Source organism: Giraffa tippelskirchi, chromosome 6 (assembly GCF_054371585.1).
Source record: "Giraffa tippelskirchi isolate mGirTip1 chromosome 6, T2T-mGirTip1v1.2.pri, whole genome shotgun sequence".
NCBI lineage: Eukaryota > Metazoa > Chordata > Mammalia > Artiodactyla > Giraffidae > Giraffa > Giraffa tippelskirchi.
Genome location: NC_137280.1, coordinates 15,702,218 through 15,727,101, shown reverse-complemented (window position 1 = coordinate 15,727,101; position 24,884 = coordinate 15,702,218). Strand labels below are relative to the sequence as shown.

At 38.0% G+C, this 24,884-nt stretch overlaps 1 protein-coding gene across 11 annotated transcripts in view; it reads right to left on the bottom strand.

Moving 5' to 3' along the window:
• VPS13B (vacuolar protein sorting 13 homolog B) overlaps positions 1-24,884 on the bottom strand; it is a 752,042-nt gene that overhangs the window by 216,859 nt on the left and 510,299 nt on the right. For all 11 annotated transcript variants that reach the window (XM_081503358.1, XM_081503363.1, XM_081503357.1 and 8 more), the window contains exon 34: positions 3,728-4,415. In XM_081503358.1, coding sequence (XP_081359484.1) covers positions 3,728-4,415 — 688 coding nt within the window. The remainder of the gene's footprint in view (positions 1-3,727; positions 4,416-24,884) is intronic.

Genomic DNA, 24,884 nt, shown 5'->3' with positions numbered 1-24,884 from the left:
TAACAATGCTTTATGACTTTCACATGAAACAGTAAACAATTAAAAGTTGTGGTGCTATAAATTTTTAAAAATCAAATGTTTTTGTCTTCTTAGAGAAGAAAACACATTATATCCATAACAACTTCAGGCATTGCTGAAATGCTAAAATTGGGCAATCATTGAAATTCACATATATGCTAAAACTGCTAAGAGTTGGCTGCCACTTGAGTTACCTTATTAAAAAGGATTAATTTTAGTATTAACAGAGAAAGCATGAACACTACAGAAAGACATAATATATTACTTCTTTAATTTTTAACTTATGATGTCTTTAACTTTTCCTTGACCTAATTTCTTGGAAAGCTGCCTGGTGACACCCTTTTTTGTCCCTCCAATTAAGACATTGCAAATAGACCTTCACTTCAGAATCCAGGAATGCAACTGGTCACCTTTACCTTACTGCTTCTCTTCCTGATGAATGTTAATGTTATGGTTATTCATATTTTCTCTGTTTTCTTACCCACATGGTTACTATTTAAAGGCTTCAAAAGAATCCTGGACATGGAACATTGCTTTCTTCAGGATAAAAAGTGCTACATGAAGTGTTTCTGGATAGCTAAATTGGTAATGAGACTTGGATAGTTCATTCAAGTGGACCAATTTAAAACAGAAATTCCTCACATCAGTTTTTGAAAAATAACTTCATTAATATTTTAAAAATTTATGTATTTAAGTATTGAATAAACTAATGAATGGTCCACTAAAATATCAAATATGTATATAAATATGCATCTTTAAAACAAATTGAAATATACTGTAATCTGATACAGTAGTGGTTTACAGATGTCAACTTTCTGAGGCCAAAGCTAGTTTAAATATTGTTAGAAAGGTTAAGTGTGGGGAGATGAATTCCAAATTACTGAATGAGAAAACTCTACACCTGGAATGAACTTTGTTGGTGTCTATTATATTCATCATGTTTTATGCAAAAGAAACAGAAACCCAAAGAAGTGAAATGCTGGGCTAAGATCACTTTGCTAATAAATAGCAGTGCCAATTAAATTCCAGGCTTTCTGCTTCGTAATTTCCTTCTCCAGGAGATCTTCCCGACCCTGGGTTCGAACCCAGGTCTCCGGATTCTTTACCACTGAGCCACCTGGGAACCCCAGTAATCTTTCTACTATATATTAATAACTAAAACAGTAGCAGCAAACATTTGTGAGGGAGCAGTACTTGCATAGCCTGCGAAGTACTTTCATTAATGATCTCTTTTCAGTTTCATAATTGCCCTATGAGATGGATGGGTACATGTCTCCTAAGTGAGAGAATTTTAGCTCAGGTTGTCATAGTACCAAGACAGGCTGTATTCTGTAGTCACAAGGACACATATATACAAATTCACCAGTTAAAACAAAGAAAGGGAACCATTTGCATGGTCTGGAGAAGGACAACGGAGGTCGACTGAAAACAGATTCACATTTTTCTCTTCACTCTAGGGATCCATACAGGTTGAGAGACTGGACTCAGAAAGTCCAGAAAATCTTGGTTTTGTATTTTAGCTCAGTTTATTTGTCGCCTTGGAGAAGTTATTTCTCCAAACTTCAGTTTCTTTACATATAAGATGGGAACATATTTCCCACACAGCTGTTAGGAGGATTAAATGAGATAATGCATTTAAAGCAGTTATTACACTGCCTGGCACAGGCTGAGTACACAATAATTGCTAGTCATTTTTTTTCAGCCATTATATTTAACTACTTGTTTCTGACAAATTTCACTAAATTCATTTTACGGAAATACGATGACTTATATTGATGACTCTATTTGGACAGTGTGCACACCCAAGGAGAGGCTTTTTGTGTAAAGCAAGGCATTCACAAGAATATTACGTGAAGCAGGCTCCTTAGGAGGTAGGTAAGACTTTTTCCTCCCACATGTAAATCCCCTATATTCAATCTGGTATATAATCTTCTAAACTTCGTCGCTGAAACTGGGTTCCACATTGGTCTATGCACAAGAATGTTTTTTTTAAAAGATACTTTATCATTTCAACCTAGGAACCTGTTATAATTCCAATCTACACCTTTGCTATGAGCCCTGATAACTCTGCTGAACTCAGTTATCAATATCTTTTAGCAGAAGCTGCTGAAGCCACCCACCCGTAAAGCAACTGCAGCTGAAAGCAGTTAGGGAGGGATGTGGAATGAACTTTTGTTCTCCCAGTCCTACACTTAGTTTCTGCCAATGCTAAGCAGACACCCAAACAGGTATCAGGTCTGTAGGCATGAGTTCTTGAATAATATAACATAAACTACCTCAGCACCTCTCTCATTTCCACTGAACAGAAGTACCCATTATATTACAGGTGCTCAGTAAACGAAAGCATGTTTGAAGAAGGGAGGCAGTGGTTGTTGATAAATGTTTAGCACTGGCTCTCAGAGTAGGAGAGCTGATTGACAGCATTTGCCAATATCTGTTTTGTAAATACTCTCATTATGGTGATTTAAACTAGCAGTGGTTGAACAACTGTCTTTCAAAGTTCCTAAAAATTTAACAATTAGCTCTTCTGAGCCAGCATGAGCCAGCACAAGCACTAATGGAGAGAGATGGCTAGCAGGCAGTCTAGAAAGTAACCCTAGGCTATTCCTCCTTAGCAACTGGTCAGTTACCACTTTTTAAAGTCAAGGACTTGAACTATACCTCAGCAAGAGCCTAGGGCTCCTCTGACTTACCTCCTGGGGCTCCTATCTACTCTTCAGGAGCCTGCTGTATAAAATGACTCTCCTTAGCGCCAAGAACGAACCAGCCTGACTTCCTGAACGGACAAATTCTCCAAATGCCTTACTGCTGATATTCATCTGCTAGATGGGAGCACCTGAGAACAATAAAATGCCTGAGCTACACCTGAGCATGTGAGGGACCTCTTCCAAAACCAGATCTTAGATGATCCCGCTACCCTTTCTGGGAAGTCTTTCCTGAAAAATCTCTAATTCTGCATTAACTGTGGGAAAAGGTTTCTGTACCTGGTCTGGCCCTGTTTTCATTAGCTCTTATTACTTAACAACACATATTTCTTAAATCTGAATCCCTGATCACTTTCCTAGTCTCAATATGCAACAAGCTTCAGACGTTCAATATAATTGTTATAATATATGGTGCTCTCTGGTTATAGGGAGGCCAGGATGGGGCAACAAGAGGCAGATGGCCAACACCCACTAATAAATGGGCTTGTTGTAGATGTGTAAAATCGTTAAGTCATCTTTACTAATAAACCTTCTCAGATACATTTAATATCAAGCTGTTACAGCAAGATGATTTTGGCAAAAGAATACCAAAACAATAAACTTCATTTTCGAAAGTTTTTCTTTTTTTAACCTTAGCAGCACCATTGACATGGAAAGCAAACCTAAGGGCCATTAATACGAAAAAAACACTTTGCTTCCTAATCACTGGAAATTGTTAAGCATTTCAATAGCCCAGAAAGAGCCCCTGTTTCATTCAGCTCCTGGAAAAAAATTCAGAGGTACAGTAAGAACACCAAGGCTAAATCTTGTTACTTTTCAAACATTTACTTAAACATGATTCAGCTGTGGGACATGAACTTTAACGTATTTACATATTCGGTAGAGAAAAGAAGTTTTGTCTGGTTTGCCAGCTGTTTCCTGTTTGATCAGTCTTAAAACTTTGGGAATAAAACTTAATATGTACTAGTGGTTATCAGCACCCTAGTAAATTTGAAAGCTCTTACCTGTACATTTGTAATCAGAGGCAACCCCTTTAAGCAGAGCATCAAAAATGGATATTTCCACTCGTTGCTTCCTGTGGTGACAACTCAGAAGCAAAGAAGGTTGGGATACAATAAAGTACAAGAAAGGTTCTAGTCGCAAGTCACCGGTTCCTCTTCTTCCAGGCTGCCGAACGATAGTTATGCCGAGTGCTTGTCTAGCAGATGATCTTGTGGATGCGTGCAGACTTTCGAGAGAGATGACCCCTATTTTTTTCCCTGAAGGAAAAGATATGTTGCTGCTTAAGAGATCTTCTGCTGTTACCATGGAAATACACGCCTGGCTGGGCTTTGCGACATCTGAATCGACTTCTGGCAGGTTTAATGAACTCTTGCCTGTTTTTTCATTATCCTTTTGTTCTTGCGATTTCGATTTGGGTAAGGTCGTACAGGAATAGGTCATTAGTGAGATTCTACTTGCAGTAATAAATATGTCAAAAGGAATAAAATTTAGATTTTTTACAATTGACGACTGGCGTGAAGGACGGGCGATGCGGTGCTGACTGGTACCACTGTGCTGCTCTATCTGTACTATTCTGATTTTAACGCTATCACTGCCAATTCCACTATCCTGGGCACCACTGTACCGAGATGAGCTATCAGCCATGCTTCCATCATATGTATCCATTTTTTTCTGTTCTTGCTTAGCGATCTGCAAGGAAAAATAATAAAATATTTTATACTAATTATATTCCAAGTGTTACTATGTAAATGTTATAGAAACATTAAAACTGGGTCTGGTATAAGAGTAATCATAAAAATAAAGTAGGTGCCCTTTCAAGAAATTATGCATATTAGAATGCCAAGGCAATCCTTGAGAAAAACATCACATGTGCGTTTCTATCATTAAAAGATACTTTTTAGGGGAATTCTCTGGCAGGCCAGCGGTCAGAACTTGGTGCTTTCACTGCCAAGGGTGAAGAGATGAGGGTTCAATCCCTGGTTGGGGAACTAAGATCCCAAGAGCCATGTGGCTCAGCTGAAAGAAAAAATAAATAAAATAAAATATACTTTTCAATGTCAGACTTGACTTTCTTTGGACTAACACAAAGTAGTATATATATATATATATATATATATATATATATATATATATATATATATAATGCCTCAGTTAGTATCCTTTACGGTGATTTTCCAAGTAGTATAATAAAACTGTTTCCAAATCATGATTACTATTGGTTGAAATTAATTTTAGGCAGGAGTAGTATATACTGTTTATCATTGTAAAACTGATTTACAGGATTTTGGATAGTAGGAGAGGGAAAAGTCAGTAGTCCAAAATTATGAAAGGCAAAGAAAAGTAAACTAAAGTAAATGTGTGCCATTCAAAATGATGTTTATTTTCCTTTACTACAACAGGACTTGAAACAAGGATAAATGTAAGTGACCAAGCAAAATGTAAGTAATTAAAACGCTTGAATGTGGATTTTCCCTTTGTGCACTAAATGTATCCGTACTTTCTCAAGTATTTCCACCAACAACTGCCTACATAGAGAACAAAGAACAATGTGGTGGAAGCAGCAGTTATGACTATTTTGTCAGCACAACTACAAGACCTCCAGTTTGATTCTTTGGTTCCCTTTTCTTAGTCTCCCAACCATTAATTAGTTTCTAATACACTACTGAAACCTAGATACTCAATTGCTTTTTCACTGAAGTAATTCAGATTCATTAAAGAACTCATTAAAGAACTAGGGCTTCCCTGGTGGCTCAGCTGGTAAAGAATCCACCTGCAATGCGGGAGACCTGGGTTCGACCCCTGGGTTGGGAAGATCCCCTGGAAAGGAAATGGCAACCCACTTCAGTATTCTGGCCTGGAGAATTCCATGGACCATACAGTCCATGGGGTTGCAAAGAGTTTCACGAGCAACTTTCACTGACTGAAGAACTCATGGAAAATCTGAGAGAAAAACAAAATCCTCCCAACTCCCTTCTTACTACCAGATGCTTTACTGTCTGAGCCACCAGGGAAGTCTTTTTTACTGGAGTGGGTAGCCTTTCCCTTCCCCAGGGTATCTTCCCAACCCAGGGATCTAACCCAGATCTCCTGCATTGCAGGTGGATTCTTTACCAGCTGAGCCACAAGGGAAGCCCGTTCTTACTACCAAACACAACCAGTGGCAATCTTTTAGTGTATTTCCTTTAGTCTTTTTTCCCTACTTGTGCATAGGTTTTCCTCACCTCTACCCTTTAGGGTTATAATAATATTGGAGAGAGAAATTGGTAATGCAATTTTTTAACATATTAATATACTCTATATAAATGTCATTTTTAAAAAGCTGCATAATATTTCATTCAATGTTAGGAGCAATTTGTTCAACTATTCCCATATAGCTAGACAATTAGGTATTCAATTTTTGCCAACAAACATCTATGACAAACATCTAAATAAGATTTTCTTAAGACAGGATCCTAGAAGTAGAATTACTAGGTAAATGGTATGAACAAGTTTAAGGTTATCAAATATTGTCAGCACCTTTCCAAAAAGGGTGCACTAATCTGTATTCCCATCAACAGTGAAAAAATGTTCCCCATAGTACTGGTAATGAGCTTCATTTTTTAGGCTCTTCCTTAATTTGGTCAATATAGTAGTATCACTTTTCCACATTATAAGTTGCTTGTGAAAATGTTAAAGGACAGTTAATTCAAGATAATGATGTAACAGTCATTAAAAATTTTCAAATAATTTTTTGTTCATTTATTTTAATTTTGTGGAGGAGGGCACAATGTTATTAAAAAAATACAGTATTTGAAACAAAAATAGCTAAACCCTTTTCTCTGAAGACACCCTGTTCTTTTAAACCCTTCTCTGTATACCATGCTGCTTCCCTGCCTGGAGCCCCTTCTGAAACTGCTGTAGCGTGCCACCACTTATCTCTCCACGAAGACTCAGAACAATGACACTTGTCTGGGAGTTGCGCTTTCAACTCTTTTCCTTCTTGGTGTTCCTAGTACTTAACTCATAGCTTCTATTTTTGTTGCTGTTCAGTCGCTCAGTTGTGTCTGACTCTTTGCAACTCCATGGACTGCAGCACACCAGGCTTCCCATTCCTTCACTTTAGGATTTATTATTTTCTACTACATCTATTATTTTCTACTAGAATATTCTAGAGTAGTCTAGAATATTCTGTGGTGGCAGATTCAGATAGTGTTAAAACAATCTAAAGGTCTTGGAGTCAGACAGAAGCAGGCTTAAGTGCAACACTTTCTGATGTGTGCTATTGGATAAATTACAGTCCTCTCTAAGGCTACATAATCTCATCTGTAAAATGGGAATAATAAACCCGACCTCAAGGGGTTAGCGTAAGGATTCAATAAATTAATGTACCTAAAGAGGTCAGTGCAATGCCTGGCATATAGTAAATACCCACTGATGGGCAGCTGTCATGTTTCCGGCTTTTTTACCAGCTGAAGGACTGCTGGAAGGCCTGTGCCATATTGTTTTGTTTCTATCACCGAGGACTGTCTCATCAGTGACTAGCACACTGAAGAGAGGATCCATAAAAGTTCGATGATATGTCAGTTTCTGATACAATATTAAATGAAAAAAAGTTTCTCTGCAGACAAGAAGTATTTAATTATTAACATGTAAATATATGTGTACACTGTACTCTTTAAGGTCTTTCCAGATATATTCATGAACTTTCCTTATCAGCATCCTCCATGCTGTGCGCTGGTCACACTTCAGGCAGTCCTCTGTCTCTGCCAGATGCTCGTCCTCACAATGGGGACACTAATACCCAACCGACAAAGTTGCTGCAGGATTACATGAGCTAATGTACCGACCACATGTAGTAGGCACTCAATAAATGGTAAGTTAAAAAAAAGAAGTCACCTTCCTTATGAAGACTTTCTCAACCTTTCTAGATGGTGCTTGCATTTTCAGCTTCTATGCTTTCATAACAAACTAACGTTTTCATAGCACTTTTCAAACACTGGTTTGTCTCAAAGATTAGGAGCAATGGAAGATAAGAAATCAGATACCACCGAGTATGTTTACTAGGGCTTCCCAGGTGGCTCAGTGGGTAAAGAATCTGCCTGCAATGTAAGAGATGCAGGCAGACACAAGTTCGATCCCTGGGTTGGGAAGATCCCCTGGAGGAGGACACGGCAACCTACTCCAGTATTTCCTGCCTGGAAAATTCCATGGACAGAGGAGCCTGGTAGGCTACAGTCCATGGGGTCTTAAAGAGTCAGACACAACTGAGCACGCACACGCCACACCACGCCAAACACTGGCAGCATATTACATACATTTTCTTTACTAATTGTTACAACCTTTTAAGAGGGTACTGTTATGCCCATTTTACAGCTGAGGAAACTGAGGCTGAAAGAGATTAATCAATAGGTCCAAGGTCAGACAGCTAATAGGCAATGAGGAGGGAACACCATTAGTATTTATAGCATACACCACATTGCTTTAAACAACATTAAACTTCAAGAAGTGTGTGCTGACCAAACAAATTAATGAACATATTTAATTTTAACATTCAGTAAAATAAAAATATGACAATTATCAAAGGGATAAGTAAATTGGAAAGGTTTTAGTTACCTATTATAAAAATTTCAAATATACCTCCAAATCTAGTATGAGCTAGGAATTCTCAAATAATATGTGAAAAGATAATAAAATCATTTACATAAGTAATCTGGCATTTACTGTGCAAACTAAATATATCTGCGTACAGCATAATTTTAAAAATCCTCTAAGTTGCATAAGAAACTCAAATCAAGAACTCAACTGTTTTTATTCTCTCAATCAGGAAAGGAAATCATAATCAACTACATGAGTCTATATATCTTCTGTGCACAGAGCCTTGTATTTTCTTCTCCTGATGTACAGATTTGCACTTAAAAATCTAGTTTCTCTTTCTTTAAAGTGTTCCCTATCAATGTTAACATGATAAAACGAGCCACTTACAGGTAAAGGTAAATAAATGTAGTGTCCAGCCCTATTACCTGTTGAGATTGGCATGTTAGACTCTAGCGAATGTCAAGTGGGATGATCTTGCAATATAAATAACCAGCAGGGGCAGGATGGCAGCTATCAGCTCAGGTCACACGGGTTACTGAACAGAAGTCAGATGGTAACTAATTCTAGTCACTACTGAGCAGACTGGAATTTGAACCAATGACCCAGAGATGAAAGACTCTGACTCTCATTGGAAGGGAAAAAAAAGCACAACTTTCCCAGTATTAGAAGACTAAATTATTAAAAATGGATTAAAAGCCAAGATTTCCTTCATTTGTCTAAGTTTCTGCACTATTATGTAGAACTGAAATAAATAAGCTGATGATTTTGAGACATATTTAAAAATCCATAGGTTTGTCACCAGTCCATTGCAGATTTATCTGTTATATTGAAGACCATCTGGCCTATCAAGGAAGTTTTATAATTAATTATGTGTGCTCAGCTCAAAACTTGGGCATCAATTTACTATTCCTTTGTGGAGAATGAAAAGTTCACAATGTAATAACTCTGAAAATAACTTTTCCTTTATTATTGTCCAAGGGGAGTAATAATTTAAGTTGTCAAAAATAGCAATATCTGCTTGCTGTTAGTGAGTGCAGCAGAAAACATGTATCTCTGGGCAGGGCTATTACATCAGCTCTCCCACTCTTTACCTAACTCATTTAAAATGAACAATAAAAGTTTTCTTTAATTAGCTACTGGTGTGCATTAACATGATCATGATTAAACCATAAAAACCAACTGTACATTACTCTGGTCCCCTCTTCCATATGTTTTGAATTATTCTGTTTGAAAATGTACTTTGCGTCCCTTTTAAAAGTTCGACCTTCTGCTTTCAGAGAATTAAATGCATATTACTGCAGAGAAGAAGATAATGTTTCAGACCTCCAGGCATATATTAAACACACTGGCAGCACTTGAGACAAAATGCTTTACTTATTAGATACTTCCTCTTCTAAACAGTGTCATCAAAGGCTAAAAACAAAATCCATATAAAAGCTGCACAATGCTTCCACACAGAACCTGTGCCAAAATCCCTGTACTTTCCAACTAATGAGGAAAGGATGTGTACTCTTAACATATGAATGTAAGATTTTCCAAGCATTCACTTTAGGAAACTGGGCTATTGATTCCATATGGGTTATGTTAAATGAAACTCTATTGGTAAAATAACCTTTAAGATATCTGGCATGATAACTATAATTAAACAATATTCAAAAGACTAAAACAAAAGGGAATTTGGTTCCACAATGGCTAATTAAAATAAAATGAAAAAACACAGCATGCCATCTATCAAGATAAATTGTTATTATTTAAGAACTATTTAAATACTGTTAAAATATACTTTCAGATAAAATCTGAAAGAGCTGGAAAAATATTTGTGGCTTAAAAATGGATAGTTTGGTGAAGAAAAAAAATAGGACTCTGAAATTTTATGCAGAGATAACAGCTTTAAAGCCTTGAGCACAACCAGATGGTACTTAAATCACAGGAATTCTTGTTTCACTATCAATGGGTTTCAATATGAGAAGGTTTTCAATAGCTAGGGAAACATGTCAAGTTGATAGTTTACTTCTTAGATCATTTCAGCACATCTCCCCATCCTTTCACAGCTATACGTGGTACAATTATTAGCCACCACGGAAAAGGTGCTGAAAGCTGACTAGTAGCGAGGGGAACTGAAGCTAATTCCTCCATTTAATGGATTGAGATAGGTAAGTTTACTCACTCACCCTGGAGTCTGGTAAGAGCCACAGTATCTCAGGAGTAGTGGCTAAAATCACAGCTAAGTAGGCAACAATACCAAAGAATGCATTAAAATAATTTCAAATGATATTAATTAGATGTTCTGCAGTAGAACTCTGGAGTGAAGAAAGATAAGCTTGATGGATTGAAACTTCTTGTTTGGCCATATGAACATTTTTACAGGCATATTTGGAAGTTAGCCATATTAATAAGAATGCTGCAAATAAGTGGATATTTAAAAATTTAAAGAAAAATATGTAGAAATCAACTTTGAGAATTAACAAAGACTAAAACAAATGTAATTTCTGTTTTGATGGCTGCCAAGAAAGAATAATTCAGCACTTATTCCTATATTTTAACTCACACTATTTCTTTTAACTTGTCTTTTTAAGGAATCTTTATACACCAAAAACACACATATCCACATATTTTCCACCTTCTCATCAAAATTATGGTTATATATCAGCAGTAGTTACACTTTGACCTTGATCAAAATATCTTTTGCCAGTCATGAGCTCACTTTTCACATCTTATAAACTATGATAGAGTCAAGTGTGAAACCACAAAATCAAAGTGACAGTCACTTCTTCATATCACTGTGACATTTATTATATTTTTGTTGCCCTTGCAAAAAAATGCAGTCATATTTTCAAAGAAGTTAATGCGCTGCCTATGATACAAAAAAAAACACTCTTGTTTACAGTATTTTAATGGTTTCACATACTACTACAATACTTTGGCCACCTGATGCGAAGAGTTGACTCATTGGAAAAGACCCTAATGCTGGGTAGGATTGGGGGCAGGAGGAGAAGGGGACGACAGAGGATGAGATGGTTGGATGGTATCACCGACTCGATGGACATGGGTTTGTGTAGACTCCGGGAGTTGGTGATGGACAGAGAGGCCTGGCGTGCTGCAATTCATGGGGTCGCAAAAAGTCGGACACGACTGAGCGACTGAACTGAACTAAACTGAATACTGTAATTACAAAGGAGAATTTTAAGAAACTTAACAGAATTATGTGCCTCATTGTCTAAATATTTGCAAATATACCCTTCTGGCTGTATCAAGAAAGAGTCTGGTTTTGAGGATAGGGTAGAATGGTTCTGCTGGGAAAGGCTGTTGTATGCCTTTAATACAGAGCTTTAGACAAACAGCTAATCGCTGTACCAATCAGAGATACTTCATTTCAACTTGATTTAGTCAAGTGAACAATAAAAGTATACTTTTAAGTCTCAAATTTTCAGCGATATCAACATTGTACTTCATGAACTTTTATCATTTTACAGACAAAATACCATCGCAACTCAGTGATGCACCAGATAAAATTTATCTAAGCATATTAAATTAAAAAGCATTATAAAGAATAAATTGACTTTGATATGAAATGCCTCCTTCAATGTTACCAATCCATGTTATTTTTTACTTATAAAACTTGAACAAACCCTGTAAGCACTTGGGTACTACAGAGTGCTAGAAAACATGGGGTTTTTTTACATTTTATTTCTCTAAGCCAAATGTTATACAAGAGCCCACAGGATATAATTGTTCCCAGTTGGATGGCAAAAACTTTTCACAATACTGCAGTAATTATGCAAAAGAGCAGAACTAATGATACCCATCACTGCTTAACAGATAGAATGGTAAAGAATACTGTAGTTTCAAGTTTTTCCTTTCATGGAGTTACTTTTCCGGCTCTTTGAAGTAACAGTATGAGGCCATTACTGCCGGCTAAGTATCATTTCAAATATTCACATTTCAAACCACTGCTAACTGCAAGAAAAGAAGCATGGAGATAGTTCAGGCAAGGTTGTGTTTTACTGTAGTTGTGTTCGGTCTATTGTCTTAATTTAAGTTGTAAATTATGAAAAAGGACCACTTATTGTGCCAAGCTGACTATAATACCTAGATCATTATCAGTGTACATTTCAATACGATAAATCAAACAACCAAAAAAAAAAAAAAAATTACACACCAACCTATCCAAGTAAGTTCAAATCCTACTTACTGAGATTTCATCAACACAGCTGACCCTGAAGCCTTTTGTGCCTGTCTGCCCATTCAAACATATATGATTTCACAGCATATGCTTATTTTCAGGGGCTTTTAAATTCATGAAAAGAAAAAATCAGTTCCAGGCAAGACTTCACATATGACTTCTTAACTCAGAAACAGTTGTGATTCTCTCTGCCTTTCTTTCTCTACATCTCCCACATATATAATTGGAATGGGTTGGTCATTTTTGTTCAAGGAAACTAGATCTAACTGATTTGTTCTAACTCCTTAGTTTAAGTTTGACTTGTTTGCTTTTTATAATGAATTTAGTTTTGTATTTTTTTTTTTAAGAATAAAACCTGACACATTCTGGGAACCTGGATCTTAATCTAAGTAGATGCCTCTACATCAGAAATAACAACCTGCTTTGAAATGGCCATGATGTTAACTCTTAAAAAGTGGCTACTATGTGTACAAGGTAACAACTCTTCATACCAATGAAATCCAGGGTTCATTCCACAGATGTCAATGTGGAAACCATTTTGTCCCATGGCTGCTTAAAGATTTTCAATAGGATTAAATCAGCTGCAAGTCCTCATTATATCAGGGTTTACAATTGTGTCTGAGTTGGAGTCTGTTTCTCATAGAATTTTACTTAGAGACTGACTTAGATTGGCTCCTTAGAGCTAGTCCCGATTTTACTAGAAACAACTGTATCACATCAGCCACTCTCATAAACTCATAAACTTGCAGTAAGATTCAATCAGCCCTGACCCTGAAGCAGATGAAAGTTTACCCAGCCTAGGCTTTCTCTGTAAGAGTCACAGAGAAGCTTGCATTTCGTTTCTGCAGCAATGCGGAAGGATAATATGCTTATTAACTATTCGAGTAGGCTTTTGCCTTGCAATTGTGAACTTGATTTTTCTGATAAGAAAACTAGAGTTGACCTTGGAGAAATTTCCATCAATAAAAAGCTATACGAATCCTTGACTATTTTATCCCTCAAATCACATATGCCCTTTTAAAGAAACTATGCAGAGATTATGGAAATGAACCAAAAGCATGCATTAAAAATTTCCTCTAACAGTCAGTACCAGTTGAAAAATAATGGAAATGGTTAAGTACATCCATAATTGACTTTAATAACCAGTAGCTGATTTTCATTGCCAAACAGAATATAGTTATTTAACAAAAATATTAAGCTGATTTTTATTATTTATTATATTTTATTTACTAGATCTGAACAAACCTGGTTTAGTTAACTGCAGATTTTCTTCAAAGTAAACCTGAATATCAGTATTCTCTACACTGTATCTGATTTTATTGAAGCACATCAAGACATTACAGAATACAGGGTTATTTAAAAAATTTTATTGGCTACCCTTAAACTTCATGATGGCAGATTAAATCTAAATTGAACTAAAGCTACACATTGATTCTCTGTGTCATATGTTATCAATACCTTAATGATGCAACAGATGTGAGATGCAAAATAGTCAAGATGTTAGAGAGAAACATTTGTTTATGCCCTGCAGCCATTTCTTCTTTTCCATTAGAACAACTTTGTTCTTCTCTGCTACTCCATAAAAATCATCACTAGGCCAAAATGACCTTCCACACAAACTGCTTTGATCATATTAACTTCTCACTTCAAACCTTAGAAATTTGAAGTATTCTCTAAATCAGGCAAATATTCCTAACTTTAGCTCTGATCGGCTAGGCCTACAACATTGGTTAATTTTCAAATGCTGATACTTTCCCAGTAATTCTTGCAGTTCTAAAAGAAAAACTTCCTGTACATTAATGAAGGTAATTTAACCTAACCTTAAGGATATTCCCAGTCATGTGGGACTGCTGAAATAAAAGTTAGAAAGAAAACATACATTCAGTTCAGTTCAGTCGCTCAGTTGTGTCCGACTCTTGCACGCCAGGCCTCCCTGTCCATCACCAGCTTCTGGGGTTTACCCAAACTCATGTCCATCAAGTCGGTGATGCCATCCAGCCATCTCATTCTCTGTCGTCCCCTTCTCCTCCTGCCCCCAATCCTTCCCAGCATCAGGGTCTTTTCCAATGAGTCAACTCTTCTCATGAGGTGGCCAAAGTATTGGGAGTTTCAGCTTCAACATCAGTCCTTCCAATGAACACCCAGGACTGATCTCCTTTAGGATGGACTGGGTGGATCTCCTTGCAGTCCAAGGGACTCTCAAGAGTCTTCTCCAACACCACAGTTCAAAAGCATCAATTCTTCGGTGCTCAGCTTTCTTCACAGTCCAGCTCTCATATCCATACATGACTACTGGAAAAACCACAGCCTTGACCAGACGGACCTTTGTTGGCAAAGTAATGTCTCTGCTTTTCAATATGCTGTCTAGATTGGTCATAACTTTCCTTCCAAGGAGGAAGTGTCTTTTAATTTCATGGCTGCAATCACCATCTGCAGTGATTTTGGAGCCCAGAAAAATAAAGTCAGCCACTGTTTCCACTGTTTCACCATCCCAATTTTAAAACATTTTCTGGTTCAATTACTATGTCTTTCAAGTTCCTCCAGCAAGCTAAGCCCCCCATCAGCTAAGAGCCATTTCAAGAAAGGGCACGATTAGAGATGGACTTTTGGAGTTGGGCTGAGGTGTCATTCTAGACAGCCACTTGGAGAACAGGGAAATGGGGCCAACACATGGAGCCATGTCACATCTTCAGAAAATCAAATGAATGAGAGACAGACTATCTCCTGGGTGGATTTTGGAACAGCTAGGATTACAAAAAACATTCATGAGTTGAGCTTAAGAAGGGAAATAGGAGAAAGGATTGGGCTCTTCAAACACCCCATATTTGTAGTTGCTACTGAGCATCTTTATTCAGATGTCCCATTATTAATATCACACATCTAAAAGATCACCATAACATTTAAAAATACCCCTCCCCCAAATACTACCTCTATATCTTAACTTTTTACTTATTTGTTCTTTCTCAAAAGGCTCAAATATTAAATATTCCTTCCTGGCCCCCACCGAGTCATTCCTTCATTTCATTAATTACCCTTGCTATCTCCTTTGTATCTTCTATTCTCATTGACCCTTCCCACTCTACACTGGCCAATTACTGCTGCTGCTGCTAAGTCGCTTCAGTCGTGTCCGACTCCGAGCGACCCCATAGACTAGAGTTTCTTAATTAGTTTCTTTCACTGGTCTCTTTCCTAAAGTATTCCATATAGCACTGACAGACAACTCTTCTCAAAATACCTTCAACATTTACTTAAAAACGTTTGACCCACTAGAAGGAAAGGTCCATGAAAACAGAGACTTTTAGGGTGTTTATTTTTCTACTTTATCACTAGAGCTTAATATATAGTAAGCATTCAATAAATATTTCATGAATAAATTAAGGAAGGAATAAATGAACTGAATCATTTGAAAAGTGCTCATTTAGGCCCCTGCATGGGGAAGTAGATATAAAATTAGTTAAACTTGAACTCTGCCTTCTAGGTTAAAGATACTTAAAGATGTTTTTAGGACACATCTGAACCAAGACTGAAAGAAGCCACAATTTGGACTTGTTGAAATGGCAGTAAAGATACTGAGGCTGAGGAAACCACATAAACAAAAAAAGACAGAGAAGACAAAAATAGGTTGTGGGTAAGTGTAGAGAAAAGGAAATGTCTCCTTTTGCTGAAACTAAAGCTGTATTAATGAGAACAGAGAAAAGTGAGGCTGGATAAAACAAGATGCTAGGTGGCAGGTTAACAAACTTGGACTCTTAGTTTTACGCCAGTCTTCCTCAAAGCAGAGCCACTTGATCACCTGAATGGGAATCCCCTAGGGTCTAAACAGATTCTCAGGCCCCATTCCAGAAGTATCCTACCTGAAGGTGAGAGGCGAATTGCACTTGTGATAAAAGCCCAGTAATTTTATGCACACTAACAATTGAGCAACTGCTGTAGACAATGGGAAACTAAGAACATTCTAAGCAAATAAGTGACAAAAAGGAAGCTTGAGAAAAATTAATGTCACTGAAATGTGCAGTGGGAGTAGCAGACTGGAGGGCTGAGAAATTGTAGGTACCACCACCAATTAGAAAGCAATTGACTAGATGATGATGATATGGATGTGAAAGAAAGGAACACATGAAGCAGTGGGTCTCAGGAGACAAAGGAGAAAAGTTTTATTTGATCACTCTAGCTCAGAATCTGGTCATGGGAACCACTGCCTACTGAATAATTTTAACCAATATTCTGAGGCCTCTTGTCTTAAGCCACCCCTCATTATTCCTCTATTCAAATTTTCCCTTCTGGAACTTCATATTCACCTTCTTGCCTCCACATGTTCACTCATGCCAGCCTGGAATGTGCTCTTTCTTAAGGGTCTATTTCCTCTTCAAAGCCCCTTCCTTTATGAACCCATGACTGCTCTCTCTCCTTCAGACCTACAGGATATACTTGATCTTTATCTGGTACTTAGTATTTGCTATTTTCTGTTACTCTGCTAAGTCGCTTCAGTTGCGTTCAACTCTGTGCGACCCCATAGACAGGAGCCCACCAGGCTCCGCCGTCCCTGGGATTCTCCAAGCAAGAACACTGGAGTGGGTTGCCATTTCCTTGTCCAGTGCATGAAAGTGAAAAGTGAAAGTGAAGTCTCTCAGTCATGTCTGACTCTTAGCGACCCCATGTACTGTAGCCTACCAGGCTCCTCCATCCATGGAATTTTCCAGGCAAGAGTATTGGAGTTGGGTGCCACTGCCTTCTTCTTTTCTGTTACTATTTTCTCTTAATTCTTACGCTCTCTTAACTAGATTGTAGGATTCTTGATTTCAGAAGCATATCACATTCCATTTTTGTAAATTGTGTGTACAGAGCATGTATATATGGTGAGATAAGTATATGTAGATGACAGCGATGAAGGTAGTTAATATAGCAGTGGTGATAACCTAACTAGTTGATGACCTAATGTGGTGTAAGGCAACACTACCAACACACAGATAACACTTACTAGATGCTTAGAATGTGTCAGGCACTTTCCTATGTGCACTTGGTATATATTAGGCACTATTCTATATCAACTCACTTAATCCTCAGAACTCTACGTACTATTATTATCTCTTTTTTAAGATAAAGACACTGAGGCCCAGGAAACTTAACTTGCTCAAAATCACATAGCTAGTAAATGGTGAAGCTGGGATTTGAACACTGGCAATATGATTCCAGAGCTCCTTTTAAAATCATAAGCTACATAGTCTTGACCCCAGAACTTCCTTCTTTTCTTTCATAGACCTTACGATAATGAAATTTTAAAACCTTTATGTTGCAAATATATTTCTCTCTAGTAGATGGCAAGATCTATAATGGTAGGGATGAGTTCATTTTGTTCAGTGCTGAGTACCTAGTGCTGGGTCCAGAGCAGATGCTTCATAAATATATGCTTTGTAAATAAATAAATGAATGAATGAATGAAAAAATAAGGAAGGAGGAGGAGACAGGATTAGAGGAGTGAAGCAACAGATACCACTGTGAATATATACGGTCTAGAGAAGTTTTTTTATTGCTGCAGATTTCAGACAGATGGCTTCCCAGAGAAAGCCTTCATCAATATATAAATATATTTTGAAAGGTTGAAAGAAAAAAAATCCATCTTACAAGGTGCTGGGACCAGGTGCCTCTATTTTAGCAAATCATTGTATTCAAGAACAGGAAGCAGAGCTCAGAGATAGAGCACTACACTAGGGAACTGAAGACCTGGCTGAGTTCCACAGTTTCCACTAAGTCACACCTGTGTGCAGCTATGTGGGGGAAAACTGTCTTTGTTCACAACTTTCCATTTGTTGACATGGAGCTAAAATGGGGTAATCTAAGCCAAATTCAAATTCTCAGTTTGGTGCATCAGAACAATGGCTTTTTAGAGCTGGAAAAGGTTCTGGAGCTCATTGTTTCCAGAGCTCTTCAAGCTAGTTTTAGGCATAGTTCAAAGAAAATCGTACAGGGCAATGGGGCAGTAAAAGGCAGGTAGGGGAGGATGGATGCACAATATGTAAAAGAGGTAACAGCAAAACTGTCCAGGATGGTGGTGTCATGAATGTACATGTGATCTGAGGACCACAAAGCTCCAATCTGCTACAGGTCAACTACCTCTTGATGTAATTTTTAAATATATGCTTTACTGTGATAACAGTTCACATACTACATAATGAATCTATGTAAGGTATACTATGTTTTTTGATATATGTGTAGCTGTGAAACACTACAAGTGGTTTTTTGACATTTTTGCCACTCTCAAAAAAGAAATCCCATACCCATTAGCGGTCACTTTTCTTCATAACCTCATTTCTCCTCCACCAGTGCCTGGCAACTGCTAATCTGTTTTCTGTCTCTACAGATTTTCCTGTTCTAGACACTACATATAAATGGAATCATGCAATATGTGTGTGGTCTTTTGTGACTGGCTTCTTTCTTTCACTCTGCACCATGTTTACAAGGTTTCAACCCTGATGTGGTATGTGTCAGTACTGCATTCCTTTATACGGCTAAGTAATAGTTCACTGCACAGAATCAGCACATTTCACTTCTTCAATCATTAGTCGATGGACATGGGTTGCTTCTACTTTCTAGGTAGTATGAATTAAGCTATATCAGCTTAATATAATATTCAAGTTTTTTGTGCTGACATATGTTTTCATTTCTCTTGGTTAGATAACTAGGAGTGGAATTGCTGGGTTATACATACAGTAACTGTATGGTTAATCTTTTGAGGAACTGCCAATCTTCCAAAACAGCTTTAACATTTTATTAATATAGTCCCACCAAATATATGAAGGTTCCAGTTTCTCCACATCTTCAACAATACTTGTTATTATCTTTATCAATGTAGCCATCCTACTGAGTGTGAAGGGGTGCCTTAAGGTGGGGTTAATATGAATTTCACTGATGGCTAACGATATTTGATAGTTTTTTCATGACTCACTCGTCACTTGTAAATCTTCTTTGGAGAAATGACTAATCAAATACTTTGACCATTTTTAAGTTGGCTGCCTTTTTATTATTGACATGGAAGGCTTTAAAAAAAAAAAAAATCTAGATAAAAGTCCAAAAAGGAACCCTCTTACACTGTTGGTGGGAATGCAAACTAGTACAGCCACTATGGAGAACAGTGTGGAGATTCCTTAAAAAAACTGGAAATAGAACTGCCATATCACCTAGCAATCCTACTGCTGGGCATACATACCAAGGAAACCAGAATTGAAAGAGATATGTGTACCCCAATGTTCACTGCAGCACTGCTTACAATAGCCATGACATGGAAGCAACCTAGATGTCCATCGGCAGACGAATGGATAGAAAGCTGTGGTACGTATACACAATGGAATATTACTCAGCTATTAAAAAGAATGCATTTGAATCAGTTCTAATGAGGTGGATGAAACTGGAGCCTACTATACAGAGTGAAGTAAGTAAGAAAGAAAAACACCAATATATTAATGAATATATATGGAATTTAGAAAGATGGTAATGATGACCCTGTATGCGAGACAGCAAAAGAGACACATGTAAAGAACAGACTGCTGGACTCTGTGGGAGAAGGCGAGGGTGGGATGATTTGAGAGAATGGCATTGAAAAATGTATATTATCATATGTGAAACAGATTGCCAGCCCAGGTTCAATGCCTGAGGCAGGGTGCTCATGACTGGTGATTACCCTGAGGGATGGGATGGGGAGGGAGGTGGGTGGGAGGGTCAGGATAGGGAACATATGTACACCCATGGCTGATTTATGTGAATTTATGGCAAAAACCACCACAATACTGTAAAGTAATTAGCCTCCAATTAAAAAAAAAAGTCCCTTACCAGATATACAATTTGAAAATATTTTCACCTGTTCTGTGGGTTGTCTTTTCACTGTCTAAATTTTGATGAAATCCTATTAATTAATTAATTTGGTTGCTTGTACTTTTTGTGTCATATCTAAGAAATTATTGTCTAATATAAGATTATAAAAACTTGTTCCTATGTCTTCTTCTAAGAGTTTCTTTGTTTCAGCCCTTATGTCTAGGTCTTGATCCATTTTATGTTAATTTCTGTATATGGTGGTGACAGTATTTTCTTTTTATTTCTATAAGGTCAGTATTAATTCCAGTGTTCTTGCCTGGAAAATCCCATGGACGGAGGAGCCTGGTAGGCTGCAGTCCATGGGGTCATTAAGAGTCGGACACGACTGAGTGACTTCACTCTCCCTTTTCACTTTCATGCATTGGAGAAGGAAATGGCAACCCACTCCAGTGTTCTTGCCTGGAGAATCCCAGAGACGCGGGAGCCTGGTGGGCTGCCGTCTATGGGGTCACACAGAGTCAGGCACGACTGAAGTGACTTAGCAGCAGCAGCATTAATTCCCTTCCTTTCATTTCATATTTTAGTAACCTGAGTTGCCTTTTTCTTGGTTAGACTAGCTAAGGGTTTGTCAATTTTATTATTTTTAAAGAAGTTTTGGTTCTGTTGATTTTGTCTATTTTTTTCCAAACTCCCCTTGTTATTTTACAGAAACCTTATAGAGAGGGAAGAGTTTGGGCTGAAGAAACAGTAGCTTCCTACCCATCCCTTTATTCAAATGACCACACACTAGGGATGGCCCACGCCAGTATTATTTCACACCTATTATCTTCTTTATTAATAGTGTCCACTGCAGTTCTCAAAATTTTCCTGATCAGATGGCAAGTTATACGGTCACTCTACCATGAACCCTCATCTGAAACTGGACTTCTTCCAGGTTCTACCTTCCTACTAGCCCCTATCTGTTTGAGTGTTCCTTGTGGTCCTGGAGTCAGGCATAAAATAAAGTAAGAAATTAAAATAAGGACAATATAAACATCTGATCAAAGAAACACACTTGCAGTCAGATCAGCAGGAATAAAAAAAGAAAAAAGGCTTCTGAGAATGCTTGCCAACTAAGGAAAAAAAAAGTATAAGAGTTAAAAGACTTAGTCTTCACTTCTCTCTCTCTCTTACTCTGTTCGTTTTATTCTTTTATAAACAAGTATAAACCGTGGTTAAGGTCACAGGGAAATATTCCCAAGGACTGCTGTGGATAGAGCAGCCTGACTTTCCCAAGGAGCCAGGCCCTGTACTCCATTCTCCAGCTATGCCTGTGCACATGCTCTTCCTTAGTGGGAGATGGCATGACCCAGTACAGTGACACCCTTCTGATACGGAAGTGATATCCCTTCCTTGAAAGACAGGTTCCAGGTTGAAGGTGCTTAAGAAAACACAGGGATCACACTACTCTGTTTCACCACCTGCCTCTCCCACCATAATCAGTATACCCAAATCTATCAGATGTCAAGAATTCATTTCTATTCTATCTGTCCATTCCCACCTGGCCTTGGACCCATACTCTCAAAGGAGCAGAAGGTGGTTGTGTGATTCTATCTACCTCAGCATTGCAGATTTCCTACTAACACAATTGAAGGCATTTTATCAATTCAGCTCAGTTCAGTCGCTCAGTCGTGTCCGACTCTCTGCGACCCCATGAATTGCAGCACGCCAGGCCTCCCTGTCCATCACCAACTCCCGGAGTCTATCCAAACCCATGCTCATCGAGTCGGTGATGCCATCCAACCATCTCATCCTCTGTCGTCCCCTTCTCCTCCTGCCCCCAATCCTACCCAGCATCAGGGTCTTTTCCAATGAGTCAACCCTTAGCATGAGGTGGCCAAAGTATTGGAGTTTCAGCTTCAACATCAGACCTTCCAATGAACACCCAGGATTGATCTCTTTTAGGATGGATTGATTGGATCTCCTTGCAGTCCAAGGGACTCTCAAGAGTCTTCTCCAACACCACAGTTGAAAAGCATCAATTCTGCGGCGCTCAGCTTTCTTCACCGTCCAACTCTCACATCCATACATGACCACTGGAAAAACCATAGCCTTGACTAGACGGACTTTTGTTGGCAAAGTAATGTCTCTGCTTTTAAATATGCTATCTAGGTTGGCCATAACCTTCCTTCCAAGGAGTAAGCGTCTTTTAATTTCATGGCTGCAGTCACCATCAGCAGTGACTCTGGAGCCCAAAAAAAGAAAGTCTGACACTGTTTCCACTGTTTCCCCATCTATTTCCCATGGAGTGATGGGACCAGATGCCATGATCTTAGTTTTCTGAATGTTGAGCTTTAAGCCAACTTTTTCACTCTCCTCCTTCACCTTCATCCAGAGGCTCTTCAGTTCTTCTCCACTCTCTGCCATTAGGGTGGTGCCATCCGCATATCTGAGGTTATTGATATTTCTCCTGGCAATCTTGACTCCAGCTTGTGTTTCTTCCAGCCCAGCATTTCTCATGATGTACTCTGCATATAAGTTAAATAAGCAGGGTGACAATATACAGCTTTGACGGACTCCTTTTCCTATTTGGAACCAGTCTGTTGTTCCATGTCCTGTTCTAACTGTTGCTTCCTGACCTGCATACAGGTTTCTCAAGAGACAGGTCAGATGGTCTGGTATTCCTATCTCTTTCAGAATTTTCCACAGTTTATTGTGATCCACACAAAGGCTTTGGCATAGTCAATAAAGCAGAAATAGATGTTTTTCTGGAACTCTCTTGCTTTTTCGATGATCCAGCGGATATTGGCAATTTGATCTCTGGTTCCTCTGCCTTTTCTAAAACCAGCTTGAACATCTGGAAGTTCACGGTTCACGTATTGCTGAAGCCTGGCTTGGAGAATGTTGAGCATTACTTTACTAGCATGTGAGATGAGTGCAATTGTGCGGTAGTTTGAGCATTCTTTGGCATTGCCTTTCTTTGGGATTGGAATGAAAACTGACCTTTTCCAGTCCTGTGGCCACTGCTGAGTTTTCCAAATTTGCTGGCCTATTGAGTGCAGCACTTTCACAGCATTATCAATTACTGGGTATAGTTCATTTACAACAGAAGTCAGGCAATTGTACTTTCACCATTTACAGAAGCACTGTGCACTAACACATTTTAATATACGTTGTTTGAATCCTAAAATTATTTCTTTGTAGTTTATTAATCTAGAAATCAGATCTGCTCTGTTGGCCTGACTACTCCATGTTACTTACAAAATTTCATCTTATTTTAACCCAATGTGCTTTCTTCCCCCAGCTAAACTGGTCTTCAAGAGAGAATATTTTAGGAACTGCAATTTTATAATATTTTACAAGAACTTGTTAGTTAATAAGAATTTGCTTGATACCAAAGTTAAATCACAATGAAAAATCTGGTATGTTCAGGGTTTTCAGTGAAACAAAAACACTCATTAAGAGTCAGAGAAAAATATTACTGCTGTTTTTGGCAATAAAACACAATGATGAAACAAAGCTTCCTGAACAATGTAAAGACAGTGGGACAGTGACTCAAAGCACTGTCAGACATTTTATTTTGAGACCTAACGTAGTTCACAGAGTACCAGTTGACTTTATTCTTAGGAACACATTTAAAAATTGCAGTGATGGATTTTCATGCCTGGTTACACCTACCAGGAAAATGACGCAACCATGATTCACCTCTTCCAGCTACGGTTTTTACTGGCATCTCCTATGAGTTACACTTTGGCACTCTTCTAAACATCATCAGGCCACAAGCTCAGTCTAAATCAAATATTTTCACAAACTAAACAATCTAGTGCTAAAAAACTACCCAAGTTACAAAGACCCAGTGCTGTTTCCGTTCCAAGGAATGGCTTCTTTTATAGGGAAAAAAGTGCTTATTACATGAAAAGAGAAACAGTACTTTAACCCAAGAGAATCAGGCTGGCCAGAACATCAGAAAAACACTGCTAGGATCAAACTTCCACTGGCCACCAACTGATAGACATACCCATTAGTGACCTTTTCCATGCTCTCTCTCTCATGCGACCTCATAATGGACTGTCTGGGAAAGCTTTAGTTCATTTAGTATTAGGTTAGTTAACTTATATTCATACAGGGGAAAAAACTGTGTTTCACAGACATAGCCTATACTCCTAGTTCTGGCTAATTCTTTTACAAATGTGAGCCACTATTCACACTGTCATTATAAAAAACAATTTCAAAACCAAGTACATGGCCTACTGATGACTGGTAACTAGCATTGTCTCTGTATGCAGAAGGCATCTAATTTTCAAAAAGTTGAAGGAAAGCATACAAGCAATGCTGGCAAGCTAATTTCCCAAACCACTGAAATTTTCATTTTTCTACATTAAATACAAATACACTAAAGCATACGCCTTGCAGTTGCTACAAGTTTCAATTGGAAACTAGTTTATATAGTGCCTGGTACATAACAGTTATATTGAAAAAACACTTGTTTGAATGAATAAAGAATATCTGATATCTTGCAGATCTGGGAAAACCATACCAACCATACCACGTCAAGTGTTAAAAGTAATATTTAAGAAGCCACAGGCAATTTCATTACACACTCTCTTTCCCCTTTA